Genomic DNA, 15,593 nt, shown 5'->3' with positions numbered 1-15,593 from the left:
CTATTATCATAATAGCTACTGCAAGTAATACCTGCTATTTACAGTAGAATATGACAATGTGTTAGATTATTAGTGATTTATGATTACATGCTATCATTGGTTTGAATGTGTTCAGTCACTATAAATGTGCCAATGGCGCCATCTTGTGGCCTTACATAGTATAACTGTCTATTGTTTTCCTAGTACTGGCATTAACCGCTCACATATATGGTTATTCATATTTGTAAAGAGTATTGCCTATCACTTCTAAATGTTAAAGTAAATTAATGTAATCACTCATTTAAGTTTATATCTGTATTTTGTTCCAGAAACCACACCTGTTACTTTTGAAATTATCATCAGTAAATCATTCAAAGAGATTTGGAGTCTGCAGAGTGAATTCATTACCATTGATGTCATTACACAGTTCTGACCGACTGTCTGCAGGGGTTCGAAACAACCCGAATTAGCGCAAACTTAAATCTCAATTACAGTATCCTCTTGTTGTTACTGACTAACACTATCAGTTCTCAGAACACAACAAACAGAATATGAAATACACTATTTCTTATACTTTGTTAATATTTTAGATCTCATAAATTTGATGACATTCACTTTGCACAGTACTAACAAAATTATTTTATTTATTTATTATTATTATTATATGCATGTTATTGTTGTGGGAAAGAAGTAAATAGCATGTGGATTTGAACCTTGTCATATAATTGAGCACTTGTTCAGTTTTTGTGTGAGTGTTGAGTGTGTTTCAGTCACTGTGGGCTGCAGAGCACAGTAGTACACAGCAGAGTCAGACACTCGCAGATTCTTGATCGTCAGTGGAAATGTTCTTGAGTCCAATGTTGCAGAAAATCTATTCTTAAGATCAGGCTCAGTGGTATATTGATTCAGGATGAATGTTGGTGATCTGTTTGGTAGCTGTTTGTACCAGAAGAGATATGGAGTTGTACACTGTAAAACCCGACAAGTTAACTTAACTCAAACCGTTTGAGTAAACAGATTGCCTTGATTTAAACCATGTAAGTTTTGAAACTTTGCATTCAAGTAATTAAGTGATTAACTAAGTGCTGATTGAGAATTAGTGATGAACAGCTGCTGTTAACAAACAGAATCACTGAAGAAAAGAGAAACACAAGAACTACTACAACTGACTTCAGACACAGCCTTAGATGAAATCAACTGAAATAAAATACATGAAATCTCTCAAGATCTGATTAAACAACCCCACAAACAGCATCACCAGCTCCACTTATTAAAAACCAGACTGACTTTATTTCTGTCAGACGTCTACAGAAGATCTTACTGAGAATGAACTAAGGTTTAGATGTTGATTTATTGTTTCATTTGAAGTAACCATGTTAGAGATCAGTGTTTGCTTTAGTTGGGCTCTTAACCCTTTACTTTTGTCTTTGCGTTTTCTCTGGCTGTTATAACCGTGTGTTTCTAAAACACATTTGTTGTAATCCAAAAGCCCAGAAGAAATATCATCAGGTGTTAACCTGTACCTAGGTGTAGGTTGTTATACTTTATATTGGTGATGATAATCATCAATTATTGTACTGTGCGGAGTCTAATCTCCGATGAAATAGGTGTTGTGTATTTTGATTGATTATAGTAAATGGATGCTAAGAGCCAATGGTTCTGTGATAATCAGGTAATACAAAGACTTTCCAGACAGTTTGGACTTCTATGGTGTCAATTAGTCACACACAGACATCAATAATCAGCATATGAACCTCAACAATGGTGACCATAAAAAATAAAATGCTGCAGAGCATGCTGGGAGCCATGGATGAGTTTTGTAATACAATAGTACCCAGCATGCATTGCAGCATGTTTTTTTTCGTCACCATTGTAGAGGTTCATATTCTGATTATTAATGTCTGTGTTTGACCAACTACTGGCATAGAAGAAAAATGTATGTGTATAAAATGTTAAGAAAGTCATTTCTAAATTAACTGATTATCACAGAACCACTGGCTCTTAGTGTCATTTTTTACTAAAACCACTTAAACAAATTTCACAACACCTATTTCATCAGAGATTAGACTCCGTAAGGCTCAATAAATGTGAATAATAATGAATAATTATCATCACCAATATAAAGTATAACAACCTACACCTAGATACAGGTTAACACCTGATGGCATTTTTTCTGGGCTTTTGAGTTACAACAAATGTGTTTTAGAAACACACGGCTATAACAGCCAGAGAAAAGACTAAGACAGAAGTAAAGGGTCAAGAGCCCAACTAAAGCAAACACTGATCTCTAACATGGTTACTTCAAATGAAAAAATAAATCAACATCTAAACCTTAGTTCATTGTCAGTAAGATCTTCTGTAGACGTCTGACAGAAATAAAGTCAGTCTGGTTATTAATAAGTGCAGCTGGTGATGCTGTTTGTGGGGTTGTTTAATCAGATCTTGAGAGATTTCATGTATTTTATTTCAGTTGATTTCATCTAAGGCTGTGTCTGAAGTCAGTGGTAGTAGTTCTTGTGTTTCTCTTTTCTTCAGTGATTCTGTTTGTTAACAGCAGCTGTTCATCACTAATGTTCAATCAGCACTTAGTTAATCTTAATTGCAATGTACATCTTTCAGTGAACTCAACTGAATTAAGTTCAGAGTAGCCTACTCATAACTGTTAGTTTTTTCAACCTAAATGGTTTAAGGCAATCGGTTGCCTCAAACGGTTTGAGTTAACATAACTTGTCAGGTTTGAGTGAGGCTGTGTCTGAAGTCAGCTGCAGTTCCTTTCTCTCTTTTCTTCATTGATTCTGTTTGTTAACAGCAGGTGTTCATCACTAAACTCAATTATCACTCAATTAATCACTTAATTACTTAATTGCAATGTATATCTTCTTTCAGTGAACTCAACTGAATTAAGTTCAGAGTACTCATAACTGTGAGTTTTTTCAACTTAAACGGTTTAAGGCAATCGGTTTCCTCAAATGGTTTGAGTTAACATAACTTAAGGATATCTGTTTACTCAAACCGTTTGAGTTAAGTTTACTTGTCGGGTATTACAGTCAAGGCAATCGGTTTACTCAAACGGTTTGAGCTTGAGCTCCTTCATTTGCAGGCATTTCTCTTGAAGACTGTTCAACCCTGTCCTGCCCCGAAGACACTAGAAAAACAGACAAAAAAAGTAATTAACATGAATAATTAATATTGAACTGAAACATTTAGTAACCTGGATGTAAGTAATGCCTTTTCTTTTAAAGTATACAGAAACAGAAAAATGTTCTTACAATAATAATGTGCTATGAAACACAGATAAATCAAACCCCATCTAAACATAGTTGTTCTACGAGATAAAAGAAAAAACGAATCCCCTCAACTCTGCTCTGCTCTAAAAAAAACTCTTCTTTAAATGGTCGTATCATGTCACATGTTATATCTATAAATGAAGAGAACAATGCTGACCCCTTGTGGATGAAGTTGAATATTCATAAACATTGGCTGCATCTGAAATCACATACTTCCCTATTATTTAGTAGGTAAAAGACAGTATGTAACAAATGAAGTCTGAATTCACAGTAAAAAAGAATAAAGAGTAGGCAAAAAGTACCCTGATGCCCTAGACTTTACTATCCCATGAGGCCACTGGATTTATGAATTGCAGTGACGCAACGAAACTGACACTGGTAGGTCGCGTGGCAATGACAACATGGCGATTGTAGTACATCCAGATTACATTTATATTACACACATTCATACTGTATAGAACAGACTTATTTGGAATCATTTGTTTTTTCCCCAGGTGATGAGGCTGCTCTAGTCTATGCTTTTTCACATGTCAGGTTTTTGTAGAGTGTTCTTGTGTTTCCTGTGACTGTGGGCTCCAGAGCACAGTAATACAGAGCAGAGTCTGTTACAGCAGCAGAGGAGATGATCAGATCCACACGGTTGACTTCTTTTGTGGATTGTTTTTCATTTCTGAGCTTAGTAGAGAACCTGTGATCTACATTAGATGTCTTAGTCTCTTTCATACCCTCTATTATGAGCACAAGAAACTGAGGAGCTGATCCGGGATACTGACGGTACCATTGAAGTGAGTCTGCAGAGGAATAACTGCAGGATAAAGTAACAGTTGAACCCACTGCAGCAGATTCCTCAGTGCTGTCTGGTGTGATTTCAGCTCCAAAACTCACACCTGGAAATAAATAAAATAAATACTTTTAATTGTTGAATAGTGATGCAATAGATTTATTACAGTGATTTCAAATTGTACAATACATACAAGAAGCAAAATATTAATGTTGCATTGTCATTGTGAAATGACATTTTAAAATGTAGTACCAGAAAAATAATACATTATTTAAGGATGTAATAAGTTTAGATTGAAATGCAAACGCATGCAAAACATACACAGAAGCACTTACATGTCAAGGTCCAAAGCAGAATGACTGAATGAAGAATCATTGTACATGTGTGTTACACTACGGCAGGACTGAGCTTTGTGACAGTCTAGAAAATGTAACAAGATCATCTCAGATCTACAGTATGTGCCAAACTCCTCCTCTTCCAGTCTGATGGCAACAAAAACCTACACATGTTTTAAACCAAACATTACATTTTGACTAAATAAATGTGAGATCTGCTTTTGCGAGGTTCACAGAAGATTATGAAGACCATTTTATGGTGCAAAGACCTTATTTATAATTTAAATTTATAGTGATGAGCACTAAATATATAAAAAATTTTATATATAATAATATATAAATGTTTTATAATTGTCATGGGACAGAAGTCTGTTTTTGGGTTTCAGTTTTGAGTGTGTTTCACAATGAGCTGCATATCAGTCAGACACACACACAACTCCATGATTGTCAATGATTTTGTTAACATTAAAAGTGATCATTGCTCTTTTTCAAATCTCCACAGACTCATATCTCTCAGTTTTACTGCAGTGAATAAGTGAAAGAATATGAACGCAATATACGAGTAGTTTACAGTACAGTTCGCGGAATTCTGAAATTGGAATTAAACTTGGTTAAAATGTGTTTAATAGAACTAAAAGGACTGCTACTGGAACCATTCCAATTCTATGGTTTATACAGAGTTCTGTGCACACAGACTTCAAGTGGCCCATAAAAGTTTTTGTATGAGTGTTGAGTGTGTTTCAGTCACTGTGGGCCTCAGAGCACAGTAGTACACAGCAGAGTCAGACACTCGCAGATTCTTGATTGTCAGTGGAAATGTTCTTGATGTGGAGTCCAATGTTGCAGAGAATTGCTTCGTAAAATCAGAGTCAGTGGTGTATTGATTCAAAATGAATGTTGGTGATCTGTTTGGTAGCTGTTTGTACCAAAGGTGGTATGGACCTGTAGAAGTAGTAGTATAATTACACATTAAAATAACTTGAGCTCCTTCACTTTCAGTTATTTCTCCTGAAGGCTGTTCAACCCTGTCCTGTCCTGAGGACACTGGAAAAATAGACAGAAAAAAGTAAGTCATTAACACAAATTATTAGGAAAGTATAGTTAAAAATGTATTGACCTGAATGTATGTAAACTCTTTTCTTATTAAGCAGGCTTATACAGATGTGCTTACCATCATAATGTGCTGTGAAACACAAGGAAACCAAAACCCATCTAAACATAGTTGATCTATGAACAAACATTCACTCAACTGTGCTCTCAAAAGCTCTGTGTTTATGCCATAGTGCTCTTCTTTAAAGGGTTGTATTATGCCACATAATACACTCATTCATGGAGAGAGCAAGGCTGACCCCTTGTGGATGACGTTAAAATTGCTTGAAATTACTTTGAAAACCATTTTTCACTAAATAAGAATTAAACTCAAAATGTTTTTCAAAAACATGCTTGAACCCCACTAGTCTCTCTCTATTAAATCGGCCCTATTATGGTCTTTTACGAAGTCTTGATTTTGTTTCGGGGGTGTACTAGAACAGGCTCTCATACTACAACCCGAATTCCGGAAAAGTTGGGACGTTTTTTAAATTTTAATAAAATGAAAACTAAAGGAATTTCAAATCACATGAGCCAATATTTTATTCACAATAGAACATAGATAACGTAGCAAATGTTTAAACTGAGAAATTTTACACTTTTATCCACTTAATTAGCTCATTTAAAATTTAATGCCTGCTACAGGTCTCAAAAAAGTTGGCACGGGGGCAACAAATGGCTAAAAAAGCAAGCAGTTTTGAAAAGATTCAGCTGGGAGAACATCTAGTGATTAATTAAGTTAATTGATATCAGGTCTGTAACATGATTAGCTATAAAAGCTTTGTCTTAGAGAAGCCGAGTCTCTCAGAAGTAAAGATGGGCAGAGGCTCTCCAATCTGTGAAAGACTGCGTAAAAAAATTGTGGAAAACTTTAAAAACAATGTTCCTCAACGTCAAATTGCAAAGGCTTTGCAAATCTCATCATCTACAGTGCATAACATCATCAAAAGATTCAGAGAAACTGGAGAAATCTCTGTGCGTAAGGGACAAGGCCGGAGACCTTTATTGGATGCCCGTGGTCTTCGGGCTCTCAGACGACACTGCATCACTCATCGGCATGATTGTGTCAATGACATTACTAAATGGGCCCAGGAATACTTTCAGAAACCACTGTCGGTAAACACAATCCGCCGTGCCATCAGCAGATGCCAACTAAAGCTCTATAATGCAAAAAGGAAGCCATATGTGAACATGGTCCAGAAGCGCCGTCGTGTCCTGTGGGCCAAGGCTCATTTAAAATGGACTATTTCAAAGTGGAATAGTGTTTTATGGTCAGACGAGTCCAAATTTGACATTCTTGATGGAAATCACGGACGCCGTGTCCTCCGGGCTAAAGAGGAGGGAGACCTTCCAGCATGTTATCAGCGTTCAGTTCAAAAGCCAGCTTCTCTGATGGTATGGGGGTGCATAAGTGCATACGGTATGGGCAGCTTGCATGTTTTGGAAGGCTCTGTGAATGCTGAAAGGTATATAAAGCTTTTAGAGCAACATATGCTTCCCTCCAAACAACGTCTATTTCAGGGAAGGCCTTGTTTATTTCAGCAGGACAATGCAAAACCACATACTGCAGCTATAACAACAGCATGGCTTCGTCGTAGAAGAGTCCGGGTGCTAACCTGGCCTGCCTGCAGTCCAGATCTTTCACCTATAGAGAACATTTGGCGCATCATTAAACGAAAAATACGTCAAAGACGACCACGAACTCTTCAGCAGCTGAAAATCTATATAAGGCAAGAATGGGACCAAATTCCAACAGCAAAACTCCAGCAACTCATAGCCTCAATGCCCAGACGTCTTCAAACTGTTTTGAAAAGAAAAGGAGATGCTACACCATGGTAAACATGCCCCGTCCCAACTATTTTGAGACCTGTAGCAGAAATCAAAATTGAAATGAGCTCATTTTGTGCATAAAATTGTAAACTTTCTCAGTTTAAACATTTGCTATGTTATCTATGTTCTATTGTGAATAAAATATTGGCTCATGTGATTTGAAAGTCTTTTAGTTTTCATTTTATTAAAATTTAAAAAACGTCCCAACCTTTCCGGAATTTGGGTTGTAGGTTGTTCGAAAAACACATTATTTTACACATATTTTACTTATTTTATTTCATTTTAATTTAAATTAATTTAAATTTAATTCATAGCAATTTTATTTTATTTTACCCCCACACATAAAAGTGAAACTCTGCCTATGATTCTGGCATTTTCCTGTATTCTCCAGAGCACAGTAGTGCAGAGCAGAGTCTGATACAGCAGCAGAGAAGATCTCCAGATCCACACATTTGATTTCTTTTGTAGCTTTTAAATACAGACAAAGTTCAGGCTCGGATTTGCTTGAATATTCAGTTACAAAGAGTGAAAATTCTGGTTTTGCTCTGAGATACTGGCGATAGCACTGGAGAGTGTTAACAGTGACACCAGTGGTACTGAAAGTTACAAGACAGTCACATTTTCACCCTTCTAAAATAAATTGTTGTATTATATCAGTAGAAGAATTTCTTGTGAAAAGGAAAATTGCCTCAATTAATCAAGCAATAAAGTGGTTAAACTGATTTTTCTGTATTTTCTGTATTTATTTTGACTGAAATAATGCTGGTGGGATCTCTTACCAATGCAAAGTTGGACTATTATCCAGGTAAAAAGTAACATGTTTGCAGAGACGATGGCAAAAAGAGTTGCTCAGTAATTATTTCACTCATCATCATCCCAAACTGTCAACATCAGGGCGAATCTGCTCCTGCTGCTTGAGTGTTTGTGGAAAGTGGAAATATGATCACCAGTATGAATATCATAACAAATATTTTATGTTGGTACCAGTAAAGATAAGGGTTTTGGTCACTGGTACTGTAAGTGCAGTGAAGTTTAACCATCTCATGTTCAGAAGCTGTTTGAACTCTTGTTGGCTGATTAACAGAATCTTGTGTATTGCACACTGTCAGGAAATACAAAAAAATGTAATCCGTTTTGAAGTATACGCTGATATAAGGAATAATTCAAATTAAAAGTAAAATTGCTTTACCTAGAATGGCAGCAAATAGATGAAAATTCCTCAGCCAGATTAACATAGTTTACCTAAAGCATATAAAAAGGTGGTATTAGTGAAATATAATGATGATAAATATGAGCCAGTCTGAGTTTTGATTTCACTGTGTGTGACTTTGTTTGCAAAGGTGAAATACTGCTAGGAGGAGCAAAAAAGGATACAATTCTGCCACGGTGTGAACAGGTTTTGCAATTACATAACTTCCATTAGAAAAAAAAAAAAACTTGTTGCAGTTTTTCCCTGTTTGAATTTTTATCTTTTTTTTTTGTAGCTACACTATTTTCAACATTAACTGTTCATACTCAAAAGTTTGATTCTAAAGGTTAAAATCATCATCTTTAATTAAAAGAAGAGGAATTTGTTGAATAAACAGATTAATTTACAGTTTTTTACAATCGCTATGACAGTTTTTTTTTCAATACATTTAACAAGTTTCATAAACTCTTAACGCACCAACACACGTAAAACACACAATTGGCAAAACGGTTAATTTCATGCTCAAAATCACACATTGTAAACTAAACCCAAAAACTAATTTTCAAAATACAATAATAAACTAACACAATACACTATGTCTAACAAAACACTTCAAACATGTTTCAATATCAAATTATTATTTAAAACACAAACACATGTTGTCTTCCAACAGGAACATTTAGTCAATCAAAACACAATGATAAAAAAAAACACTATCATCAGCTAAAATTACAGAAACTGCATTATTTTATAATGCATATAATTATTTATATTATATTTATATATATTACTTTGTGTCAGGTCTGCCCTTATACAATAGACAGTATATTGTATTGATCATAGATTGTGTTTTGCACTGTAGTTTCTTCTGAAGCCTCTCTACATTTTTGTTTAGTTGGGTTTAGTAAATGCATGCATTTTGTTTCTTTTGCTGTAAAAATTAAATACAAAAAATGAATGACCATCTCAGAGTAGCTTTATAAAATGTACAGTTTATGTAAAAAAAAAATATTTGCAGAATACTTGCAATTACAGAATTGCTGCAGTAAATACTTTATTTGCAACAGGACATTAGAAAATGAAAGAAAACAAAAATACAAGAACAAAATGCAATATAGCTGTCATTTATTTATTTTTTGTGACATTATGTGAAAATACAAAATTTACAGAACAGAAAAAGCCACAGTAGAATAAAAAGTAAATAATTCTACCTTTGGCCACATGTTCTCATCCACATCACACCTGATATCTTCTCTGGTAAGGCATCTTTTTGATGCAACCCTCAGTGAGGTTGAGGAAAAGGGTGTAAGGGCCAAGGAAAAGAGACATCATTGACTGACTGCTCTGGGAATGGTGGAATGCACATTGTTCCATGTGATCACATATATTGGCAAGTGGTCTCCCACCTGTCCCCTTTCTCTGGCACCAGTCTTTGGTACAGATCTTCTAAAATCTCACATTTACGCAGGAGTGCACTTTTCCACACAAAATCAGCCCAAATAGGTCCTCTTTTACTGTATATAGAATGATCATGTGATTCAAAAGACCTCAACACCTGAGTGTGGTTCCTGGGAATCAGCTGTGATTTATATATTTGCATAACTGCAATAAGCTGTTTCTCATTAGCAATGGAATAAAGTACAGGGAATATATTTGTGTTTCAATTCACAATATGAACAGCTGTTCACTTTGACTTTAGCCTATAAGTTATGTTTAGAACATGGTGTTATCTGTTCTAACATACAGTGTGAAAGCATTTGTAAATTTGACTGTAAAATTACATTGTTTTGGTCTTGGTTGAGCTTGTGTGTAAAAAAACGTTCAAGAATTTTAAATTGGTGTTAACTGTATGCATTTTGTATTAAAGCAACAAGAAATGTTTTAATTGTATAGCCTACAAAGACAGATGTTGTGCTAACTGTGTTAAGAGTTTAGGAAACTTGTTAAAGGTATGGAAAAAACTGTCATAGCGATTGTAAAAAAAAACTGTAATGCTGTTTTCATGCAAGAAACTAATGAAACATGATAACTGAATGTTTAATGCTTCTTTTAAATGTTTCTGGTTTGCTTGCATGCCTTCTGCACACAGGTGTTACCACATATTTTATTACATTAAGGGCTGAATAGATTGTGGTTTTGATTGTGGTTTTCACTAGATATTTTCAAAGTGAAAAGAGCTTCAGGTTTTTGTATGACGTGTCTCATGTTTTATATCACTGGGCTCCTACTAACAGAGCACAATAATAGAGAGCTGAATCTGTCAGAGTTACATTAGTAATAGTGAGTTCAGTTGATGTATCTGATGTAGTCGACTGAAACCGATCATCAGAGGTGCGTGCAGCACTCCATGATCGAGCACCTCTATATGCTAAAAACAAAAGTTCTCCATGTAGATTCTGTCTGTACCAGTAAAGCCGAATGTCATTGCTGTTTGTACTAAATGAGCAGCTCAGCTTGACAGTTTCTCTTTCTTGTTTGATAACATTTTTCTCTTTATCTGGCTCAATACTGTTCCCAGACACCAAACCTGTGAACAAAAAAAGCAGAATATGAACCAAACACATTTCAAACATTTCAAATCACTGCTCACAAACAGTAAAAATGACTAAAATTATTTCAACAATTAAGCTGTTTCATCATTTAGTCAATAATTAATGCACCTATTCCCATAATAACAATAAGCAGAAAGCATCTGTCCATGTTAAATAAGATCAGATCAGTTCTTTTTTGAGACTTTCAATGTTCTGAACTGTGTATGAGACAATGAAACTCTTAAAGACACCCTCTTAAAGTACTTCCTGTTCGCTGTCACATGATGCTGTTTGCTTTGGATAAAAACAATTAAAATGATCTATCTGTCTCTCTTTCTGTCCATCCGTAAAATGTTCTTCTTCATCAAATGCTCTTCTTCGTTGACAGTAAACAATGTAATATTTTCTGTCTTTCTGATATTTATAGACATAATGTAATATGTGTTTGTATGTGTTGTTATAAATTGTTTATATTCTATTATTTAATGCAGTGGCGGCTCGTGGATTTTAAAATAGAGGAGGCACACTAATTGTATTGGTCTGGGGATCCTTGCTGATTATTATTATTTGTATCATTATTATTATTTGCTTAACCACTTTAAAATGGCTTTTTGGTTGTTTTTAGTCAGACAAGTAAAGAAAATGATACACATACAGCAAGATAATATAACTTCACTTACCTGGCCTATCACTTGGAGCAAACATCCATCCCTTCTTAAAAGTCTGTGTTAAAAGAGGGCTGCCTTTTATGCTATTTAATTAAGCTGACGGCTGTAGCCTATATCTATCTTAGGTGTGTTTTCTCTTCATTTTTAATTTGTATAAAAATTGTTTGAATGACAGCTTGGGAAATATGTTGGCGTTCAAATATTCAATATCGCTACTTACAGTATCATATGAATTGGTACTTTATTAGCGCAGTGGGAGCCGTTCAAACTAAAAGCACGTAATTTACGTCTCTATGATAATTGGTTGATATACCAGAAGGGTGGCTAGCATCCTCTGTGAGGTTTCTTTTCTTAACACTCCACAGCGCTGAAAGTGTACACTCGATGTTATGTTGTGTGAATGTCATAATGTCAGTTTAAAGGGGTCAAAGGATGCGATTTCAATAAAGAAGATCTGTAAAATTGCAAAGACTTAAGTCTCAAATCCAAAGAGATATTCTTTATAAAAGTTAAGAGTCAAACACACACCCCTAAAATGGCTCGTTCTAACACACCCCCACATATCTACGTCACTGTGTGGGAAGATTTGCATAACACTGCCCAGATGTTTATGCAAAGAAAGTGGACGTACCTTTTAGTCTCATTGTAGTATTGTTGTTGCCGCCGCTGCCATGTCGTATAGACGCTGTGTGTTCGGTTGTGAAAGTGAAACTACTTTGTTTGACCTTCCAAAAGAGGACAATATCCGCTTCGTCATGCCTGGAGCTGGTCCATGCTGGTCGCTGAGGAAATACATCAACTTTGCACTGTGAATCGCCGGATCGGCTTTCACCGTGGATGAAGCGGAGTCCATCCCGGAGTCGTCACATGTGGTTGCCGAAAGCTCCTTCGTAGAATCCACTGGCTGCGCTGTTCTCTAGCTGGCCCGCCTCCGCTCACTCAAGGCCTCCGCTCACTCTAGGCCTCCGCTCACTCTAGGCCGCGGCTCACTCTAGGCCTCCGCTCACTCTAGGCCACAGCCGCAGCTCACTCTAGGTCTCCGCTCACTCTAGGCAACGGCCGCGGCTCACTCTAGGCCTCCGCTCACTCTAGGCCTCCGCTCACTCAAGGCCTCCGCTCAATCTAGGCCACGGCCGCGGCTCACTGTAGGCCTCCGCTCACTCAAGGCCTCCGCTCACTCTAGGCCACAGCCGCGGCTCACTCTAGGCCACGGCCGCGGCTCACTCAAGGCCTCCGCTCACTCTAGGCCACGGCCGCGGCTCACTCTAGGCCTCCGCTCACTCAAGGCCTCCGCTCACTCTAGGCCTCCGCTCACTCTAGGCCACGGCCGCGGCTCACTCAAGGCCTCCGCTCACTCTAGGCCTCCGCTCACTCTAGGCCATGGCTGCAGCTCACTCTAGGCCTCCGCTCACTCTAGGCCTCCGCTCACTCAAGGCCACGGCCGCGGCTCACTCTAGGCCTCCGCTCACTCTAGGCCATGGCTGCGGCTCACTCTAGGCCTCCGCTCACTCTAGGCCTCCTCTCACTCAAGGCCATGGGTGTTTGACGCTGTTTCTTTGAGAAAGCGAAACTACTTTGTTCGGCCTTTCAAAAGAGAACACAATTAGAAATCATGTTTATAATGGTTTTCAATGTTTATTTCTCGTCACTCCAGCCGGACAGGGCATCACAATATGTTACGGGACATAACATTTCCATCGGTTGAGGTACTCGGCCAATCACAATGTACTGGATAGCTGGCCAATCACAGGACACCTCACGTTTTTAGACCAATGAGCCTTGTAAAAATCGATGGGTTTCATAAGGTGGGGAATTGAGGAGAAACAGTAATGTACAGTTTGTGGAAAATAATGTGTTTTTTTAACCTTAAACCACGTAAACACATTTAATTACACCAAATACACAAAATAATGTTCTTTTTAGCAGCATCATATGACCCCTTTAAGACTCACTGCATCTGCTCTATTCTTACTCTCTCTCACTGGGGTTTTTGTAGGGAAACCAAATGTTTCCTGTGACTGTGGGCCTCAGAGCACAGTAATACAGAGCAGAGTCTGATACCGTAGCAGAGGTGATCTCCAGATCCACGTGCTTTTGTTCTCGTTTAGTGAGTTTAACTGAGAGTCTTGGATCTACATCAGACTTTTTGGTGGTTGTTGTACCATCAACGATGAGCTCAAGAAATTCAGGAGTGGAACCAGGATATTGACGGTACCAGTATAGATAATCTGCAGAGGAATAACTACAGGATAATGTAACACTTGAACCCTCCTCAGCAAAAAGCTCTGTTTTGTCTGGTGTGATGACGTTTCCAGAGACAGCAGCTGAAAAAGAAGGACATGTTTAATGAGATCTTTTTAAATAAGCTAATCATTAACAATCGATAATAAATATACAAATATACATACATGCCAGACTGTAGAAGAGAAAAACTGAAAAGATATCCATTGTGCAGTGCACTGTGTTCATTTGACGAGTAGAATAGTTTCTTCTTCAGTCTGAATTGATTAGATAGTGTCAGACCTGTGTAGTCCCTCCTCTCTGTTACCATTTCACTCCTGGAGAACAGAAGAAAGTTCCAAAGACACCTTGGCAATTGACTCGCCATTGGCTAGGTTTTTCTTTTTTTGTTAACTTGCCAGACTGAGATTAATAAATATATATATATATATATATATATATATATATATATATATATATATATATATATATATATATATATATATATATATATATATTTAATGATAAAATACAATAACAAACAAAAAATATATATAATACAAATAAAAATAAATAAATAACAAATAAATAAAAATATTTTTTTATATAATTAAACAATTAAATAATAAAAAATATTTAATGGTAGAACTAAAGTTCTATCATTAAATAATACTTGATTATCATATAATAATGCTTGACTGACTGATGTTAAATGTGTACTTTCAAATATTTAATTTTTTTTTGCTATTTTACAAACATATGTTTTTTAAATATTTGAAGGTACACATTTAACATCAGTCAGTCAAGCATTATTATATGATAATCAAGTATTATTTAGTGATAGAACTTAGAATTAAATTAGAATTAAAGTAATTAGAATTAAAACTTGATAAACATGTTTAAATGCATATGAATAATGTTACTGAACATTTTAACTGGACTGGTCGTGGTGTTTTTTGGTCATTCAGTGTTTCTGTTAAAAAAAAATAACCCTGGGGAAAAAACAAACAAAAATACTGATAAGGTAATAATGATTCTAATTCTACTAATAAGAACTAAAACAAGCTGCTTTTTTTAAAAGAAATTACACAAATAAAGGATGAATGATTACTTACCATAGAAATTAAAGAGACAAATCAATAAAACAAGCAAAGTAATCTTTGTTTATTTTTGAGGGCGATGGGTGAATAGACCATTTTCACAGCAGTCCTCCACAACTGTAAGTGAAGCTTTGTTTTCTGCTTATGTTAGTGCTATTGATGTTCAATAGCTGAATTTTTACTTACAGTCAAGGCTTACAATAGTAAATACGAGGCGTCATGTGTATGTAGATATTGCCACCTTCAGGCTAAAAACATTTTTTGTGTGAGTGTTGAGTGTGTTTCAGTCACTGTGGGCCTCAGAGCACAGTAGTACACAGCAGAGTCAGACACACGCAGATTCTTGATTGTCAGTGGAACTGCTTTTGTTAGTGTGTTCAGACTTGCATTAAATCTCTTCTTGAACTCTTCCTCATTGTTTCCATAAGTAGCAACTCTGTTCAGCATGTACTTTGAGAATCCATTTACTTTTTGCTGGTACCAGAAGAGAGTTGGCGATGAATCAGTGGTTCTATACATACAATTGATTATTACACCTGCACCTTCATCTGCGTTTTGAACTCTCATATTCTGCTGGACGGCAT

General features: G+C 36.3%; 1 gene segment (V, D, J or C); it reads right to left on the bottom strand.

Annotated features, from left to right (window-relative positions):
* Window positions 1-13,318: 13,318 nt before the first annotated feature.
* Window positions 13,319-14,137, bottom strand: LOC132154777 (T cell receptor alpha variable 5-like). The segment is given in 2 exon segments: window positions 13,319-14,013; window positions 14,098-14,137. Coding segments are annotated over 2 exon segments (396 nt in total).
* Between the last annotated feature and the right edge of the window lie 1,456 nt (window positions 14,138-15,593).

The sequence above is a fragment of the Carassius carassius genome, chromosome 12 (assembly GCF_963082965.1).
Source record: "Carassius carassius chromosome 12, fCarCar2.1, whole genome shotgun sequence".
In the NCBI taxonomy this organism is placed as follows: domain Eukaryota; kingdom Metazoa; phylum Chordata; class Actinopteri; order Cypriniformes; family Cyprinidae; genus Carassius; species Carassius carassius.
Note: the sequence above shows the minus strand (reverse complement) of the source record. Positions and strands in the feature narration are given on the sequence as shown.